Source organism: Haemaphysalis longicornis, unplaced genomic scaffold (assembly GCF_048455015.1).
Source record: "Haemaphysalis longicornis isolate Haplotype H1 unplaced genomic scaffold, Haemaphysalis longicornis Haplotype H1 scaffold_10, whole genome shotgun sequence".
Classification (NCBI taxonomy): Eukaryota; Metazoa; Arthropoda; class Arachnida; order Ixodida; family Ixodidae; genus Haemaphysalis; species Haemaphysalis longicornis.
The window spans coordinates 15,806,202-15,826,652 of NW_027526204.1; the positions used below are offsets into that span (position 1 = coordinate 15,806,202).

At 47.0% G+C, this 20,451-nt stretch overlaps 1 protein-coding gene across 1 annotated transcript in view; it reads right to left on the minus strand.

Annotated features, from left to right (window-relative positions):
• Positions 1–7,419: 7,419 nt before the first annotated feature.
• The window catches only part of LOC144158244 (uncharacterized), a gene marked incomplete in the record, with an annotated part of 583,448 nt that continues 570,416 nt past the window's right edge, over positions 7,420–20,451 (minus strand). The window contains 4 exon segments of the mRNA XM_077688982.1: positions 7,420–12,159; positions 17,857–17,983; positions 19,645–19,707; positions 19,773–19,922. Coding sequence (XP_077545108.1) covers positions 11,496–12,159; positions 17,857–17,983; positions 19,645–19,707; positions 19,773–19,875 — 957 coding nt within the window.

Here is a 20,451-nt window from a genome sequence, read left to right on the forward strand (position 1 = left end):
AGACAGTGCGCGCACCCCGATCCCCCTCTTCCTCTTCTCCTACTGTCGCCCCCTGCCTGCGTATCTTTATTTCTTAACATACTCCCGCCGCCGCCAAGTTGGTCAGGAGCTAGCCGGCAGCGGCACTGTCAGTGGCGAAGTCTGGGCCCCACAACGACCAGTTTTTCGACTTCCATAGCGGCGCATGATTTCTTAGCAGCGATGCTTGTAGGCTGGCTGGGCGATCTAGTGGAGCCTTCAGCTGGGTGTCTCGGTGCCGTCGATCTCGGTAAACGGCCTTGTCATTCGAGCGAGGCAATACAGGTCCATGGCCAATGTCACGGGCAACGACCGCTTGCAGAGTTGCTGGATCAAAGTGACTTGGGGGATAAAAGTGAGGATTGCAAATGGTCAACCGGAAAGAGAGACCATGCTCCTGGTTTTCAGTCGCCAGGCAGCCGCCAGGATCAAACGGGAACAGTTGATGTATACTGCCAAATTTCCAGAGAGCGTCACGGTAGCGTGTTGGCATTGCCGCCGCCTCCACGTCTGATACTGCTTCCATGAGAAAATACGTGTGTTCGATCGGCGTATCCGTTATCTCTGCGAACAATAGGACTTCGCTCTCGCCGTGCCCAACAAGGTACAAAGGCTCGTCCCGAATCGAGTTGCGCTTGCTGAAGAAGGGGTAGTCACCATAGAAGCATCTGTTCTGCTTCGCCACGAGGATGCCTCCACACCGATCCTTGACGAGCACGGCCGAAGCTCGCTTCCGGCGTCGAAGCTCGCTCATGGAGCGTCGGAGGAGTAGGGGCTTCGTTATCCCCTGAAGCGAGTCCATCTTCTGCACGAACCACATTTTCGTTGCTGGACCCAATACAAATATCTTTGACTTGAAACCGGGTTGCTGAAGTGCTTGCGAAACGAGAGGTGCGTCACCGACGTAACGGTCGCAACTGGGAAGCTCGGAGTTCTCCAAAACAAGAGTCGCATCATCGAATCTAGGGCCGTGGCAGAACGGGTCCGACGTCTCTGTGGCGGTAGTCAAGTCGTGAATGCGAGGGTTGCGGAAGGGCTGTAATGACGCCTCTGACGTGAGAGCCGCGTCGGTGACGCCAGCGCTGCGGCAAGGCCGGTCAGACGTCTCGGAAACGATTGTCGTGTCAGCGACGGCGAGGTCTCGGCAGGGTCCCTCAGATTTCTCCACAACGGAAATCTCGGCAACATCAGGGTTGGGTGTTCGCTGGAGCCACTCTCCCGGGCTGAGCCCATCGGGGTCTTGCTTGGCGTCCTGAAAGGCTGCAGCGCCTCCGTCGTCGTCCTGTTCTTCTACCGCTGCACCAGTTATTTCCAGGACGGGTGGCACGTCACCCGGGACCATTCTCCGCCAGGCCTCCTCGGGAAGCGAGCAAATAGTCGAGGTTGCGATGCGGGTGGTAACCAGGGCCGCCTGAAGTTGAAGAACGGGGCTTGCGGAGGAGTATTGGCTCGCGGAGAAGCGAACGCGCGTTCGCAGGGCGCAGATAAGCTCGTCGTAATCGATCGCTTCCAAAACGTCGGCATCAAATTCTTCATTCCTCAGGTTCTCCTGAACTTGAACGTCGAGTTTGTAAAGGCTCACCTGGTCATGCAAGATGAGGTCGAGGACATTTTGTCTGTCAAGGGCCGTTGCTGCCTGGATCCGCAGGAAGTCGTCGAGGACTGTGATGGTCCCGGAAACAGTCGCTCGCAGGACATCTCGGCGAATACGAAGAGCGTCCATGACACCAGTCGATGAAGCAAGAGGCTGGGGTTGCGAATACCAAGGGGACAAGGGCGGGCTTGCGCACGAGCCGAAAGGGGCGGCGGCCTAGGGCAAGGCTTCCAGGATAAAGCAGTACGAAGGTATCCAAGCCTAACGTGCCTCGGAACCGCTGCGCCGTCGAACGTAGATTCACTCGTGCGCCGGTTCCCGGGTTTCACGGCACCAGAAAATGTGTAACGAAAGAAGACCAGCGTCTGGCTTCCGATGTGGTGCTCGAGTCGATTAGCGAGACAGTGCGCGCCCCCCGATCCTCCTCTTCCTCTTCTCCTTTTGTCGCCCCCTGCCTGCGCATCTTTATTTCTTAACAATCATCTCATAGCTAACTCTGTCAGCTCCACGGGCTGATTTGCCACATGTGGACAGCACAGTAATAAGTTCAGGCAACGTAAATGGGGCATTATATCCCTCATTTGAGCGTTTGTTCACACAAAGGGGCTGGCGCTCAGCTGCTTTCTTGTGCTGTAAAAATGTTTGTGTGTAATGGGTGGAACTGAATAAGTGTTCAAAATGTTTGCCGAGAGCGTCTGCTTGGTCTTTTATTGTATTACCCACACTACTTACAAGGGGAGTAGGATTGGTCTTGTAGCCTTTTAGTTTCTTTATTCTAGTCCATACTTTGTGAGAGTCTGTGTAAGAGTTGATAGACGATATAAACCTTGTCCAACTCTCGTTTTTTGCTAATTCGTGTGTTCGTCTGCTTTCCTTTGGCTTTTGCCCGTTTAAACTTGAGCAGGTGTCTGCCGTAGGATAGCGGTGTAAGAGTGCCCATGCTTTATTCTGTTCGGAACGTGCATGCTTGCACTCCTCATTCCACCATGGTCTAGGTTTGGGGAGGGTTTTAGGAGTGGTCTCTGGAATACTTGTTTGAGCACAGTCAAGAATATGGGCCGTAATAAGTGAACTTGCTGCTTCAACATCTAAATGACTTATTAGCGAAGGGGTTAGTCTGGAAAGTTCTTTGAATGTTTTCCAGTCAGCTACATGTTGTTTAAAAGTTCAAAGTGAGTCGGTGTCTTTGGAGTTACTGCTTATAGCTAGTAGTCTAACGGGGAAATGGTCGCTGCCATAGGGGTTGTTACTTTCCACTCACAGGTGGGCAGTAAAATTGTGGAGCCAATTGCCAGGTCTATTGCAGAATATGTGTTGTGAGCCGTGTTGTAATATGTTGGATGTTTCTTGTTAAGATGCAACTTCCAGATAATGTGATGAACTTTTCAATAAGCCGCCCTCGTGCGTAAGCTTCTGCACATCCCCAGTTATTAGGTAGGGTTCAGGTAGCTCATTGATTAAGACTTCGAATTTGACGCTGGATAGGCGATAGTCCGGTGGGACACAAAGAGAACACACTGTTATTAGTCTATCAAAAATTATGGTTCTAACGGCAACTGCTTCAAGTGAGGTTTGTAGCTGCAGGTGTTGACAAGCAACAGATTTTTGTACTATAATTGCCACCCAACCAGACGGCTGGTGGTAGTTCAGTCTGTCTTTACGGAATATAGTGTATTGTGTTAAGAAGTTTGTCTGAGGTGGGCATAGGTGTGTTTCTTGAAGGCACAGTATTTTTGGTTTGTGATTTGAGTATATCATATATATCATCAAGGTTGTTTAACAGCCCCCTACAATTCCAGTGGATAATACTTTGAGTAGCCATAAATACTAAGAGAAGGGAAATACAGATCATGAGATGTTCTTTTTCCATTAAAAAAGTCATTAGAGAAGGAGATGTGTTTCTGGGGCCCTTTGAATAGTTTACCTAGGTCGCCGAGTTACCTTGGGCGACTTCGATTTGTTTGATTTACCGTGGCCAGCGGAACTGCGGCGCTCCTGTGGAGTTTCAGGAGCAGGTGTACTTGGAGAGACATCCATGGCCTCATCCAAGGTTTCCGAAGGAGAAGTGTCAGTGGTGACACTGTGACAGAGGCCGCAGCCGCAGCAATGGACATTCCTACAACAGCAGTGACCACAGGAGCAGCCTTCTGCTGTTTTGCAGGTGCCCAGGATGGAACCAGATCATCACTCATCTGGACTGAGCTCGTGCTGGAGGCCTTAGGCGCAGCACTGGAGGCCTTTGGCGCAGCACTGGACCTCGCGCTGGGGGCCTTTGGCGCAGCACAGGTGGTCGCGCTGGGGGCCTTAGGCACAGCACTGGAGGGTGTAGCAGCAGAAGCCACAGGAGCAACTTTCTGCTGCTGAACGGGGGGGGGGGGGGGGGCTGTGGTGGGACCAGGTTGCACTGGGTGCCCGCATTCCCAAGACGACGCTCCACCCCCCGGCGAGCAGCGTCTGCGTAACTTCTGCCTGAAAGCAGGGCATGCTTGAGGCGTGCTTGTGCAAAGGTTAGGTTTTCGGTGACTTTGAGTTGGATTATTTCCTTTTCCTTTTTGAACGCGGGACATGGACGCGAGTACGCAGCGTGTGGTTCACCACAGTTTGGGCATTTCACTTGTTCTTTTTAAGTGCGAAGCACTTCTTAAGCCCGTTCTACATGGAGCGAATTTCGCCTGCGAATCCGCTGGAACGAACATTCGCACTAGCGAAGTTCGCAATGCCTGGAATTGTCGTCTACATGGGGCCTGCGAACGCCGCGATTTTCGCATATGCGCCTTGTTTGCAGACTGAATGAAGTTTGCCACCAGCAAAGGTTGTTGTGATTTTAACAAGGGTGGTTTTATTTTACTTTCTTGGCAAGTTGTTTCCATCTGGTTTGCGGTAAATATAAGTTTATTTGCGGTTTTATATAAGAATCGCCAATTGTTTATCAATATACGCACACAAAGCAGAGAAGACAAACGTTTTGGTGCGCCCGCGCTTTTGTCGCGCTCATACAAGCAACGCCATTATGGTTTCCAAGCGTGCAAGTGGTGCCGAGCTGTGCTCCTATTGGCCGCAGGTCCGGCCCCTCTACGCCGCACACGCCGCACGAGCGGCGTTTGCTCGACCTCTTTAAAATGTTTGGCACTTTGCCGCAGCAACGAAAAAAGGTGGTTTTGCCGCACGAGCGGCGCCGCATCAGCGAATTCGCAGGCGAAATCGCTCCATGTAGTACGGGCTTTAGTCGGGCCTACTCCTGCTTCCACCGCCGTCCTCCGTCCGCAGCCTAGCAACGGAGCTAGCTACCGTGCCTAGCAACGGCGCCGGATTTCCGACGCATGAGGGCGCTCGCATAGCGCCTCCTCTCCCCCCTCGCCTACTCTCCTAAAGCCCCTTTACTACTCTCCAGCTCGCAACACCCTCTCTCGGCGCGCCAGCCAGGCCACTACACTATATAAAAAAAACAGCATCCGGCGCCAGGTTTCGATCCGAGGACTTTGCGGCCGCAGCGCGACGCTCTACCGACTAAGCCACGGACGCGACGCTGATATCAGTGTTAGTAACGCGCCTTATATCTTTAACGCATTCAAACTACGTCGTCAGCGGCGTGCGTTGGCGACTCAGCGGCGTTATAGCGGCTGCAACAACCCTTAAGGGTCCACTTTAGCGACCACAAGGCGGTCGTAATGATCGTCGCATACAACGACAACACAAACAAGTGCTGAAATAAATACTGTCGTTTCACTTTACTTTGCGTGTGTGTGTGTGAGTGCGTGATTACATTCCCTCTCGAACATCTCTCGAACATACACGTTAATTCCCCAAGATTTCCGCAGAGGGACAAACGAGGCGTGTTAAGCCGAACGTGATCACGAGGGGGTGTTAATGTAACTAACGGGCAAAATGCCACCAAACTTCAACAAACTCCCCCTCATAGCATCACCCCGTGCTTCGCACTTCCTCATACTCCCCTTCGGGGAAATGCGGGGGAATTTTTTTGCACTCATCACTGGTGTGGTCAGCACGTGCGCAGTGAGCACAGGTGGGTCGGCCACGACAAGACTGAGTTCCATGGCCATACTTCTAGCACTTCAAACACCTTCCAGAACTAGGTATGTAAGGGCGTACTGGACAGGATATGAAGGCAGCATGGACGGATTCAGGAAGCGTTGGACGGTTGAAGGTCAGAACATGCTTAGTTCGAATTTCCTCACCTGCGCGACGCATGGTGATCCGGCGCACAGCCGTGACGCCCTGGTCCCTCAAGCAAATCCTCATCTGTCTCGTGAAGCAGCTCCCTCTCAGAGATCACGCCCTGCGTTGTATTTAGGCTACGATGTGGTGTGACCGTTACTGCGAGTTCAGCCAGGGTGTTCTGTTTTAGTAGGTTCTGACTTTGGTTCTTTCGTTGCACTTCTACCAGCAGATCACCAGAGGCTAGTTTCTTTGCTTGGTAATCCCGGCCAATAATGCTTTCAAGGCACTTTGCAATGAGGAAGAAAGATTTTTTTAGCAAGTGGTGCATTTTCGTCTTCAGAGTGGATAACATGGTATTTTGTGAACGTTTACCTTGGGAGACTGGTTTCAATTGTGTTACCTCGGTGCGGCCCCTTTTCGAAGGCCGATCAGTTTTTTGGGGGGGTGATAGAAAAAGCCATATGAGCATGGAATCAATTCGGCGGCAAAGCTGGTCGCCCACCACCGAGCCCAACAAGGGAACGTGACGTTAAAGTACATGCTAACCGTTACCCTGCCGCTATAACCCTATACTTGGTACCGAGGTTGATATCCTTGCACAGGGTTAACCATTGCCGCCAGGAAAAATGTAGAGATCAGCAAGTAAGGAGACGACAGGACAGGGGTAGGAGAGGAGATAGGAAAGTGAAAGAGTGGAGAGAAAGAGGGGAAAAGGCGACTGGCTGATTCCCCCCGGGCGGGTCAGACCGGGGGTACCGTCTGCGAGAAGCGGGGGCCGAAGTGGCGTGTTGCCGCTGCTGGGGGGCCGTAAAGGTCCAAAAACAACCCCAACTTTGGCTCAGCCACCAGGTTTCCCTTTTCCCCGGACACGGCAAAGCCACACACAGCCGGGACGTGGGTGGGTGGAATCCACGTGCTCGGGTCCGTGGTGTTGCAAGACACCAACTGCCTACGGTAGTAGGCACCCCTGCGGAGCTCGGGACCATGGTGGCGCTACTCACCGAAACACCTAGAGTAAACAAGGTGCCTCCTGCGGGGCTTCTTCAGAAAGTAGGACACTCAATTTTTTATTCTTTATTGATCGGCTCCGAATTGACAAATTGTTTCTATCCCATGTTAATGACGGGCAGATACTAATTGTGTGAAGTCATCAAAGGCACCATGCAAGTGGCAGTTATATAGTTTCATATTATTATACACTTACTGCCGACATTCACTATGTCCTCCATGTTGATCATCATAAAGGACAGCTCTTTTGCAGATAGTGAACATTCCATTCTAAAAGATGTCTTTCCTGTCTGCATAAATTCCACTTGCACTCTGTCGTTTTCTGATGAGTCCGACCTATACGCTCTATGCATGCGGATGTTGAAACTCATCGATGAAAGAATTATTTCGTACTTAAGCAGGTTCATTTGGTGAAACTCAAAATCGCCCTACGCTGGCGGAAAACTGGCTGAACGGCACTACGGCCCAATGATAAGAGAAAAATCGATAGAACACCCTACAAGTAGGGAAAAAATTGTACAGTTGGTAACACTTGCGTCAGGTAAAGGATGAATCTTCTTGGATACAATCAGCATGAACTCAAACAAAGACGAAGGAAGTGCAACACAAGGACAGCCGCTGGTCTAACTAAATTTTAATATCAACGGTGAATATAAACACTCAACACACACAATAAAATAAAAAGACACTACGCATGATCGAAACAAGTTTACAAAGGTCACGGTGATGACACTAGATATACACGTTACTGTCAAAGCACACACAGATATGCAATCTCTTTAGGATGGAGACACGCTTGTTTGGCTCACACTTATCACTTCGTTCTGTGCAATGCCTCCATGATTTTGCGGGTTGTTTGATCACGGTGCCTAAATACAATGTTAGTGGCAGGAAAATCAGGTTTACATACGCTGCACTTAGCAGAATGCGAAGAAAGATGAGATGATAGAGGGCCCTTCAATGACAATTCATATTCTTTCAAATGCACGTTGATACAGTGGCCAGTTTGTCCAACATAGGTTTGGCCACAGGGTAAAGGAATGCTGTACGCAACTCCTGTCGCGCAGGCAACATACCCGTTCTTGTGTTTAACACCACAACTGACGCCTTTCTTATCACTTCCCCACTCTATCTTTCTGTCAAGCCTGCCATAACACAATTTGTTGCAAGTCGTGATAGTCACTAGCACTCCATAGCGATGGCCCACTTTTTTTAGGACGTGCGTGATCGTATGAATGTGTGGGATGATGGCAACTTCTTTGGACTTTTGGGTGTCCTCTGCAAATCCCAGCAGCCACTTTGTTTTTAGGATTTTGAGAAGTTTTTCACATGACTATGACAAGAGGTCCTGTGGAAATCCTGCCTCCCTTAACTTTTTAACTTGCTGATTGAAACTGTCTGTCATCAAGTGTTGGCACAATTTTGACACTGCTAAGCGAAAACATGACAAGGCAATAACGTTTTTAACAAGCTTGGAACGGCCCGATGAGTAGTTCATCAAAGGCTTGACCGATCGTGGTGCATACATCCAGCAGACATCCTCCTTAATAAACCAAAATTACAAATCCAGATACAAGATGCCATTCTGTTTCGTTGTTTCAATCGTGAAATTGAGCTCCAGGCCACTTTGCTTAAAGGGACCCTGCAACACTTGCCATCGACTACTAGTAATGTATTTTGGGATAAAGTCTATTGTCCCAGAAATCTCCTCCCGCAAGAATTATGAAAATCCGTTCACAATTAACGAAACTACGCGCGATGAGAAATCGCGCATAATCGTTCCCTCTCAACTCGACCGCGGGCAACGCGACGAAAGCTGCGCGCTCTCTCCCGAAGAGGGGGGCGGCTCGCGGCGTTCTCTTCTGCGGCCTTCGATATATCACATGCCGGGTAGTTTTCTCCTTTTCTCCGCAACGCGGAGGGGCCTATTTCCGGTCTGGTGCCACAAAAAGCAGGCATGGGTGCCTGCTCGCAAGTGCGCGCTCGGGCTCGCAAGGCGTTTTTGAAGCAATAAACGTTCGTAGTCGAGTGGTCCCGTTGAAAGGGAAGTATTGAGCTCATCACTCAAACTCCGCGCGCACTCAAAACACCAAAGAAACGGCAAAACTGTGCCTACAGGTTCAGGCATAGAAGAGGTTCGTACACAGCGATGACGATGACGGAAATGGGAGAATCTACCCGCGAAGTTGACCAGTGACAGCCGATCGGGCAGCCATGGCCTATGTGACGTCCCTCAGGCCATGCATAATGAGGACAACTGAAGAGAGAGCGGTTTGTTTTTCCGCGTCTTTCACATCGATTTGCGCGCTCACCGCTTCACGTGCACGTGTAATATTTGGCTCAGGTATTCCTGGCAGTGTAATCTAAACGTTGCGCAGGTTTACTTGCACTGCTCAAAGAGTGTTGCAGGGTCCCTTTAAATGATGAATCGTCAGTACATACAGCGGGACGGCAGACGAACAATTCTCAAGTAATAGCAAATTTTCACAACACACTACATGTGCGCATAGTCTGCTTTCACTGATGACTAGGTTAAGTGCAAAACCAGTCACTTTTGTTGGGGTTATAAACGCATATATTTCAAAGAAATGTATGGAAGACAGAATGAAATAATGACAGTGCAAACCAGTGCACAGCATAGCTACGACCACAACACTAACAAGCTCGACATTGGTACATACAAGTGTCGCAACAATAAACAGACACCACTTCGGGAACACATGCACATGCTCGCTCTGAAAAATTCAGATCCAATTTTTTATCAATTTTCTCGTTTGAAGCTCCTATACATATTCATTTATGCCCTTGCTACTTTCGCCTAGTGGCTGGTGATTAAGAACCGCCTGTTTTGCTTTCACATATTTGAGGCTCCGGGTCAGAAACTTTCAGGCTCACTAAAAGAGTGCAACTTTAACTGAGGATGTCTCAGCGAGCAATGGAACGGAAGATAGGTGTAACTTGGTAGAGAAGAGAGCGGAGTGGGCAAGAGAAAAAACGCGTGTTAAGGACATATTAGCAGAAATTAGGAAGAAATGAACGTGGGCAGGGCATGTGATGCGGAGGCAAGATAACCGTTGGTCATTAAAAGTAACAGTGGATCCTACAGAAGGCAAGCGCGGCAGGGGGTGGGAGAAATTTAGACGGGCAGATGAGATCAAGAAGTTTGCGGGGATAAATTGGTCGCAGTTAGCACATGAGGGGGATAATTGGAGGTATATAGGAGAGGTGAAGGCCCTGCAGTGGGCCTAGGCAGGCTTACGACGATTTCAGGCTCTATGCACCAGTTCTTGTCGTCACTTTGGCCCGGTGGCTGATGATTGAGGGTAGTCCCGTTTAATGCAACTTTCATCAGAGTGTGGAAGAATAAAAATCCCTTTTTTGTGTTCTTCTCCAGGGGTGAGCAAAATGCAGATTGTCTTAGCTGTACAAAATGCTGCAAGTCAGACGATTCATCCCAAAAGCGATGCATACAATACAGTAGCTGACAGATAAGTGAAGCATAGCTGAAATTGGTGGGAGAGATCACCGAGCAGCTGAGCATCAGGAGCAATACCGAGGGGAAATATTCAGGTTTTGAAGAAGACAAATGAACCGAGGAGGAAATAAACCCTTGCAATAACTCGCTGTTTTGAAAGACCAGTAGTCCAATCAGTTCAACAAAGTGAAAGGAGCTGATTACCAGGACATTGCTTTATTTAACATATGTACATCCAAGTATCGGTGGCTGGTGTTTCGGAACCCCTTTTGGCTGTTTCTGGGCAAAACTTTTTTGACACCCAAAGATTATAGTGTGTTTACAATATGTCATCCCTCAGCAACCATACATTTAAAACAATCAGTTTTTGATAAATGGTACAGGCATTAGATTTTTCTCCATGATGGACTCTTGCATGATATATGAAACATGCTTTTTGACATAGGTAGCAAATAGGTTTTCAAGAGAGTGAAATTGCTTGAGCAGAACAGTTGTTGCCAAATTGTCCCCTAAGTGCAACCATTTAAGACGAACAAAAAGCTTTGAGAATAAGCTCTCCCAATGTGGTGAACACACCCTGCAAAGGATAAAATTGTTAACGCAATTACCCAAGTGACTTCCACGAGTGAAACTAGTTCGACGGATACTATAGACATAATATGTCTAGCGTTAGTGCAGTACAAAGAAGTGTATTTTAGTAAGCTGATTCTCTCAATGGATACACATGGACGGGTTCCTCCTGAAGTGTAATTCTTCATGAGCAATCCACTCCCATTTCTATGTGTAAATCTGACAAAAGATGTAGAATTATGGCCTTTTCTGAGAGTGCACTCCTTCATGAGGGACCAAGCTGGACTATGAGTAAAGCTCTTTTGACAGGTTCTACCGACTGTTTTCAAGACAGTGGAGTCTTTCATGAGACAGGTGAACTTTGTGAGTAAAGCTTTTCTGAGAGATGACACACACAGAGTCCTTGATGAGAATGCAGTGTTTCATGGGTGACCAGGTGGGTTATTTTGAGTAAAGCTCTTCTGACAGCTGCTGCACACAAAAGGCCTCTAAACAGAGTGAAATTTTTCATGTTTAATCAGGTTGGGTCTTCGAGAAAAGCACTTCTGAGAGGTGCTACCGCATACAGCCTTCTCGCCAGAGTGAAATCTTTTATGAACCACCAAGCTGGAACTGTCTACAGCTCTTCTGACAGGTGCTACCGACAACCTTCTAACAAGAGTGCGATCTCCCATGAACAACGAGGTGCTTTTTTTGAGTAAAGCTCTTTTGACAGGTGCTACACACATACGGCCTCTCGCCAGAGTGCAATCTTTCATGATAAACCAGGCTAGCTCTCCGAGTAAAGGTCTTCTGACAGGTGCTGCACACATGCTGTTTCTCGACAGAGTGCAATCTTTCATGATCAACCAGGCTATCTCTCCGAGCAAAGGTCTTCTGACAGGTGCTGCACACATACGGCCTCTCGCCAGAGTGCAATCTTTCATGAACAACCAGGTGGTATCTTTGAGTAAAGCTCTTCTGACAGGTGCTGCACACATGCGGCCTCACGCCAGAGTGCAATCTTTCATGAAGAACCAGGTGGCTTCTTCGAGTAAAGCTCGTCTGACAGATGCTGCACACATACGGCCTCTCGCCAGAGTGCAATTTTTCATGATCAACCAGGTGGCGTCTTTGAGTAAAGCTCTTCCGACAGGTGGTGCACACATACGGCCTCTCCCCAGAGTGCGATCTCTGGTGGCTGCCCAGGTTGCATTTTTCAAGAAACCTTTTTTTGCGAACGGTGTAGGTGCAGCACATTTTTCTGGTACACAATTTCACCTTATGAGGGGGATGGTTGCATTGCTGACAGGACTGGCAGGCATGAAGCTTCCCTCTGAAACAAAATTTTTTCACGGTCACTTAAAAAACTTCTAAGTTGGCAGAATAAGATACAAAAAAATGAAATATGGAATGAAGATATTGCAAGAATCAAGCAAACACAATCTTTGAGACCCACGGCAAAAGGTGTCAACCCAAAAAATGCATTTATACAAACTTTTTACAATGTACACACCACAGTAAATTCAAGGTTTCTGCAAATTTTTTTTTCACAGTTCTGAACAACTTCTGTCCAACATTGTTTAACAGAAAATGTGGCAGCAGGTTATATATCCTTTGCAAGTAGTGCTTCAAAATTCCTCTCCATAAAAGAAAACTTTACTTAGGCCATACTAATTCTCCGGTAGTGGGAATTATGTATGTTATTAAAGAAATATTTATAGTTTACTCATTCTGTGTACACAAAAACATAAACAATAAGGGCTTAATATACGTGATTTTAAGTTTGATTAGTTCATTTTCTGGGGCAATATGAAAGTTAATTAAAACCTCCAAAACAGTGTGGCTTACTTATACTGAAAACATAGCAGGGTCATTCCACACGAAACATCCCAGCGCCAAACTCAGCCATTGCCAATTTTGTCAAAAGAATTTCTGCTAGTTGCCAATTACGTACCGGAGGCCCACACACCGAGCATTTTCGTCAAAAAATTTTTGCATTCATGTGAGCACTCCTTGAAGTTTGTGCAAACAAGAAAAATGTGGTTGAACATAATAAATTTACATAAATAAACCATGTAGAATGAAAAATGTCGTAGAACGTTCATCTTGCCTTGCTGTTTGATGCCGCACCGCAAAAATTTTTAGTGTTGTATTTGTTAAAACCGCAAGAAATGGTGTGCTTTCAGAATTTTTTGCAAAGGCATCATAAAGCTTAAGCCCTGATATTTTCACTGTGATATTGATATATTCCTTGAGTGTCTACTGAAAATATTTAAGGTTGATTACAGACTACTTTTTAGGCCAGTTGATTACAAGAATGTTAAAAAATGAGTTTTTCTCCAATCCTCAGACCTACATGAAGCACCAAATCGTAACAGGTAAAATTACTTGGGACAGCTCGTTATACGCACCCAACATTTAGCGTTTCGTTCAGAAAATCGCAGTCGTGTAAATTTCGTTGGAGGCAAGAATTTTTTTTAGAGTGTGCAATTAGCCGCACTTATGTCCACTACTGAAGTGTGTCCCCAGCTCGGAATGCCTAAATGCCTACGAAATTTTATGCGGCAGGCATGCGCACACCTGGCTCTCTGCTAAATGAACATTGTTTGCCACTTGACACCACAAAAATACACCATAAACAGCATATTTTGGCTAATTTGCCACTTTTTAATTAATGGGTCTATGCACAGTCAACTACAGGAAGTGAAGCGAGCCTGATCTGATTGTCTGATGTGAAGGAACAAGAATCACAGAGTCGTTTTTCCCTCTGCACCACATTCAACCTGGCTCACAGACATCACGGCAGGATACCTGTTACAGCAAACATGAAATTTTTTACCCACTTGTCTCTTTTGCCTTCTGTTTTTTATCCACAGTGGTTCAACTCTGCCCCAGTTGAATAGTTAGCATCAAAGAAACCAGCCTAGTTGTTCATTTTTGGTTGTTTACCTGAATTTTTTTGGAGCTTGAGTAGGATTTAATGGCAATGTGAAGTGTTGAACGCGTAGCTGGTCTGAAGTGATGTGTTTCTTTGACTGGAATTGCCACGGCTAATCGTGAACCAAGCTGCGCTCTTGTTCCTTGTTTTAAAACATGGCAGCCAGATTAGTTATTTGTTTGAAATCTTCTTTACCCCAGCATACGGGTCCTTTGGCATTATTCTGATCCTGAAAAGGTCTCAATCTCTGGATACTTGCTCTCACTGCAAGACCTTTGAGAGTGCCTCTGATGTCATCACATGTGTGGTGTGGCAAAGAAATTCCATTCTGCTGACAGTTTACACTCCACTTCGTGGTAGCAGAGATTCACAAAGTTCTCTTCTGTCAGAGAAATAATAAATTTTGTAGCTGACGCAGATCTTGTTTGTTTCGCAAGCACTGTGGTCGGAAACGTGTGTACTGCAACTGTGCCATGCTCCAAACAGTCAGAAATAACTGCACGAGTGTACAGAAACCTCTGCAGGTGCGGTTTCCTGCTTGCCAAATTATGTAGCTACGGGGTGTAGTTGAACCTGTGAGTTGACGCAGTGGTATGACTGTGGTGCGTACTGAACTATAGAGCTATATATTCTGCATACTTCATCACAATGATGGTCCCGTGCAGACTTCAGTTGGCTATAAGGTATCGGAAGTAGCTGGCTTGCTGCTTACTGATGGAATGGTGGACAATAAGATGGTTCAACATGTCCATGAACTTTGCTGAAAATTCTTCAGGCATCAAAACAATGGTCTCAGCATTACAATGTTTTCCACTGATCCCTTGGTGGACGTGTGTCATCCTTAATCCTGAAGACGTCAGACAGACTTTGCTATAGTAGTGTCTCTGTGCAAGCCATACCTGAGCAGGCTGGGCAATTGCCGAAAATGCAGTCTTCATTATCAAGGTGGCATGATATCGTAGCCAAAAGTTCTTCAGTTGTCTCATTCAGGTTACTAGAGTGGAGCATTATTTAAAATACCAGTGACACATGCAGACATATAGGGTGAGTGTACTGCTTCCACCAGGATAAATGCAGCATCGAGGGTGCAAAGCTGGGAATATTGCGAAGCCACACTTTAAATCAGGCGCCCTCTTCCACTGATCATGCAACTCTTTTGGTTCATCAACAACAGTCACTTTTGGGGGCCTTGAAGTGTGTACTTTTTGCCTTATAGGCTAATGCTCTAATTGATGCCTTCATTTCTTCGGAGATTCGGGGCACGATTGAGAGAATATCAGCGCGCCCGGAAACAAAAACGAACAACAGCTGCAACCCGGAGACACGCAGAAAACTGCAATTAATGGCCACGGCCGCACCTAGAAGCCCCGAGCTCCCTATGAGGATGACGCAGCCCAGGCTTAGTTGTTTTATTCCTGAGAACAAGAGGGGACACCAAAGCGCAATGCGAGTGCTTATGTTCCATTTTGCTTTCTCACGTGTACATGACTTCGCGTAGCGAGTCACCTTACGACGGTGAACCGCGTCAGATGTTCTCTTCCCGTGCTCCTCTGTCCTGGTCTATAACCTCAGCTTTTCTGATCAATTAAACATTTTTTTTCTACGTAGTCTTTCATTCGAGCCATGACCTAGTTAACCGTACAGATAAGTTGAGTAATCACGAGTAGTACAAATGGAGTACTCATGAGTACAGATCGAGTACTGATGAGTACAGATTGAGTACTCATAGGCACAGATGAAGTAGTCATGAGTACAGATTGAGTGCGATGACTCGTGCGTACAGATGAGGCGAGTACCAATGAGTACGAATACTCGTAAGGACAAATGAGTTTCAGTACAAGTGAGTACGATCACAAATGAGTAGGTGATGAGTGAGTACGAGTGATTTTGAGAATAGATGACCTTTTCGAGTCTGAGTTTGATTGAGTACAGTGTGAATGAAAAAAACGACTGAGTTTGAGTGAGGTCTTTGTTTTGCCGACCTATGCTCACGTCCCTGTAGGGTACCGTATTTACTCAAATCCAGGCAGATGTTTTTTTCAAAAACACGATGTGCGAAAGTGGGGGGGTCGGCTTAGATACAGGTACCATGGCTTGAGCACTAAAGGGCCGGCCGGGCCAGCGCCATGATGGCTCGCCATGCACCAATCTCAGGCTGCCATGTACAGGCAGTTCTGCATGCGTGCCCGAGGCTCATTTTCGCAACATTCTATGGTAGCTGCATGGTGAAGTGGTCGCTCAGGCTCAGCGGCAAAGTGGTCCCAACAGCTACACTGGAAAACCGCGTCGTCGGCTTCCTACCGTCCATTATTCCGAAATCTCGCAGTCCCACATTCATGCAGCGAGGATCGTCAAACCGGCAAGCTTTCGCGTTGGTAAAGGTGGATCGTGTCACGTGATTACAGCGCCGTTGATGGCCTGCGCTTGGACACCCTCTCCTCACTTCCTCTCGCTTGGCGCGGTGGCACGGGCGTGGAGTTTGCAGTTTTCTCGAAGTGACTGTTTGGAGTAGTCATGGTGGTAGAGTTTTGAAAGTGTCGCGCCTTCACCGCGTGTTCGCAAAACGCCTGTGCCGCCTACCTGTTTTTAAGAAGCGATGGCACCAACCAAGTGGTACTACTATAGTGCGGCCTTTAAGCGAAAGGTTGGTTTGCACGTGGAGAAGACTTCAAACCTGCAAGCGCAGACCGAGTTCAGTGTGAACAAAAAGAATGTGCAACAATGGCGCAAACAGGTCGAACTTTTCAGCTGTGCAGCAAGCCGCGTAGCGTTGCTGAGTTTTCAGGGAACAAAGGGAAGCGGGAAGGCCCGTGACCACAAAGATTATCCAGGCGAAAGCCAGGGAAGCTGCCAGTGTGAAGGGTGTCGCAGGAGCCACTTTTAAAGCAAGCGGGGGCTGGGCAACATGCTTCATGAAACGATTTGGGTTCAGCCTGAGATGACGAACCTCCGTATGCCAGAAGCTTCCCGCTGACTTCGAGGAGAAACTTGTCCAGTTTCAGCGCTACGTGATGGACAGATGGCGGGAAAAGGACTGCCAACTGGAGCAAATTGCAAACGCCGACCAGATTACAGTGTTCTTCGACATGCTAATGGCATACACCGTGAACAGAAAGAATGCGAAAAAAGTCAAACTTAGGACGACGGGTGACGAAAAGCAGCGAACGACAGTAATGTTGTGCTGCCCCGCCAATTGACAAAAACTGCCCCCATAGATAATATTTAAACGCAAGACTCTACACTGCGGGTGAAAAGTTTCCCAGAAATGTTGTTGTGCACGTTCACGACAAAGGTTGGATGTCCAACGGCTTGATGGAGGACTGGGTGAAAACGGTTTGGGAACGCCGTCCAGGGGCCGCGCTGAGCAAGCATTCACTAGTCCTCGATTTCTACCGCGGCCATCTGACTGACGGTGTGAAGACCAGGCTTTCTTGTGCTTGACAGCCATCGCCATAATCCCTGGTGGCATGACTAACCAACCCCAACCCCTTGACGTCGCTATTAATAAGCCCTTTAAAGATAGGCTATGCAAGCACTATACCGACTGGCTTACGTCGGAAGAACATCAGTTCACCGCAACCGGGCGCATGAAGCGTGCGTTGCTCGGCCAGCTGGCGAACTGGATTTCCGCAGCGTGGAACGAAATTCCGGATGAAGCAATCATTACAGCTTTAAAGAAGTGTATTTCAAACGCAATGGACAGAAGCGAGGATGATGCCCTCTGGGGTGAACTCAACAACAAAAAGGACGGACAAAGATGACTACGACGATAACGAATAAAGTAACGTGCGGGCCTACGGAGTGTGCGCGTTTGGCCTCCACTCGACATAAGTTTCATTTTGGGAGGGCCTTGCAAATTTGGGGGGATTGGCCTGCAATCGAGGGTGGCCTGGATTCGAGTAAATACGGTAGGTTTGAATGTTACCTCTGGTGTTCCACAGGTTGGTGGCAATTTTCATTTTTATTTGTACATAAGCCCGCTTAACTAGATTTTTTGCAGCAGATCTCTTCCACTCATCAAAATAAGCCAGGCACTGAATAGCGTCTATGTGCTACAAGCAACAACCTTGCAAGCATTGGCAATTAACCTACCCTGTGTTGCCTGAGTGTTGGCGGCAGGAGCAGATGCGAAGTCCAGTTTTCGCCACTGGGTCGGCATTGTCTCGAGAAGCAGGGAATTTTTTCAAGGCACGTGCCTGGCCATTGTTTCCCTCCAGAACTGAAACAAATCAAAAGTCATAGCAGCTAGAGCAACAACTGTTGTAGCACCTTCAGACAGACCTATTTCTCGCATGTACGACATGTGTTTGTCTTTTTCGAGGGGCACTTGCTGATGGTTTGGACACGTTTTAAGCTTCTACGTAAAGTTTATTGGTACAGCGATAAATGCCCAGACAGTGTTAAATGGCCAAAGGCATAAATGATACCACTAAATGCTTGAAAGTTTGAGAACGCCCTAGTGAACATTAGTGAAGCAAATGAAAATGGTTAGATGTGTTGAGCTGCTACCTTTAAAATGCTCAATCACACTTCTTTGTATTAGGTATGTAGTTGACTTAACCAGACTTCTTTCAACACCAGTCTATTTTACTGCAACCGCATGGTAGCTGCTACTTTAAATAATGCCATTTCTTCAATGTTTTTCCATATCCATACACACAAGTTTCCATCAATGGTGCAAGCAAATTTTGTTTCACGCTGCGGCGATCCAGTCCGCCAGCTGGCTGAGCCATGCACGCTTGATGCGCCCGGTTGGGGTGAACTGATGTTCTTCCGACGTAAGCCACTCGGTGTAGTGCTTGCAATGTGCTTGCTGGTACTATTCAATTTCTTCGAATATTTCAACTTTTTAAGCAGTTTACATTCAGCTGCAGCTTGTGCAAAAGCACAAAGTGGACCTGAGTCTAGAAAAGTAAATGCAAAAAACCAAAACCAAGTTGGCTTACTTCTACATTATCTTGTGAAAGTTATTGATTCAACTCAATAACCTCGCCAGCAAAAACATTTTAAGAGAACACGCAATTTTTCCCAAAGAGATAGAGTGACAGGAAGTAAATGTTGCACTTCAGTTTTCCCGGAGTTTCTTTTCAGGTGTATTGGAAGCCTAAACTTCTCGCATGATAATGGCAATCTGAGCGCCAGATGAAGCTCAGTGGGCATCATGTCTGAAGTCCTACATTGGCAAGTGGTATTAAATTTACGAAGCTTAGCACACCAAGGGTACTAATAGGTAGTAAGGAACTGTCACGAATGGCTACAGCCAAGTTTCTTAGTACTCAATCTTCGAAACGTTGAGCGGACCTGATTTCATGGCTATCTGTATTTCATTCATTTGTTCAAGCCGTGTCTACAGGTTAAAAGTGAAAGAAATCACCTGTAGACTTAGCAGCGTGTCGTCAGAGCCGAAATAAGCAAATGCATAAGGAGAAGGATACAGACGAAGCGGCACTTTTAACCCAGTTTTGTTGTTTCAAAATGCTGTAAAACCAGAAACCGCTTCAAACAAAAGAGCAAGAACTTGAGACATCTCGTACTTCACATAAAAAGACAGAAAGAAAAATAAAGACACGTGTTTGCCTGAGCAAGCAGTGTAGGTCTCTCTGTCCCATTTGGTTGGCTGTTCTTTTCACTTTAGTCAAAGTGTGGTCCATGTGTTGGGACTACAGAACGGTAAGGTAGTTAAACAATGTTTGCAACTCACTTCAATCTACCCTTAAACTCTAACCATGAACATATTTTCGTAGCGTCTAAATAGCCCCATGAGCACACGAAAAAAAAGTTGGTCAAAACATTATTGAAAATGTATGCGCCAATAAACATATTCTTTTGCACGTAGGCTGCCCTAAACTGGAACATTTCAATAAAATCCCAAATCCTAACCTGAGAATTCCTCTTCTGTTTGGGAGCTAGTGTTCATAAGGAACGTCACACCACACTGCATACCTGGAAAGGAAATTCACATTCAATAATGCTTTCCCACTAGCAGTAACACAGAGTAGGGAAAGTACCAATGGTACTAGTGGTGACTGTCACTTGTGTTTCTCGGCTGCAGGATACATCCCGGTTGTGATCTGCATCCCTTGAGAGCGCCATGACGCTGCCCTCAAGCATTGATTATGATGCACGTGGCGTGCTTTCTGTTGGAGTAGTAGTGTATTCTGGAAACAAAAGAAAGCCACCACTGCAATGTTACAGAATCATACTAAACACCAAGTGTGCTGGCAATGAGACAACTGCTAGTAATACTTTTCAGTGAAAAATTGCATCCACCCACTTTAGCTCCTCTGAAATATCTTTTTGAAACAGATAAATAGTTAAAGAGAGTGGATTCCTTGTTGCAAAAAACAACTCATGAACCATGCATTCATTTTTGGATCCCTGCAAGATGGTAATGCAGGAACTATCCCATGCCATTGCTATGCATGCACCGTACATGTGTTGCAGTTCCGTCTTGCAGGCACAAATCCTCCAAGCTCTGCTGTTAGGACAAAAATGGATAAAATTTCTTTTCATGAAAGCTGTACTGGTGAGTAGCAGAGACAAGTTTAACACAGCATTATTCCTAGAAGACAAGTCTGTGAACTCTGTTATTGTGCCCCTAAGGCTGGCTTCCAAGTCCTGCCTACCTGGATTTCTAGCTTGCAATCAGAAGTGAGATCCAAACCATCTAGACAGCTGCCTTTAGTT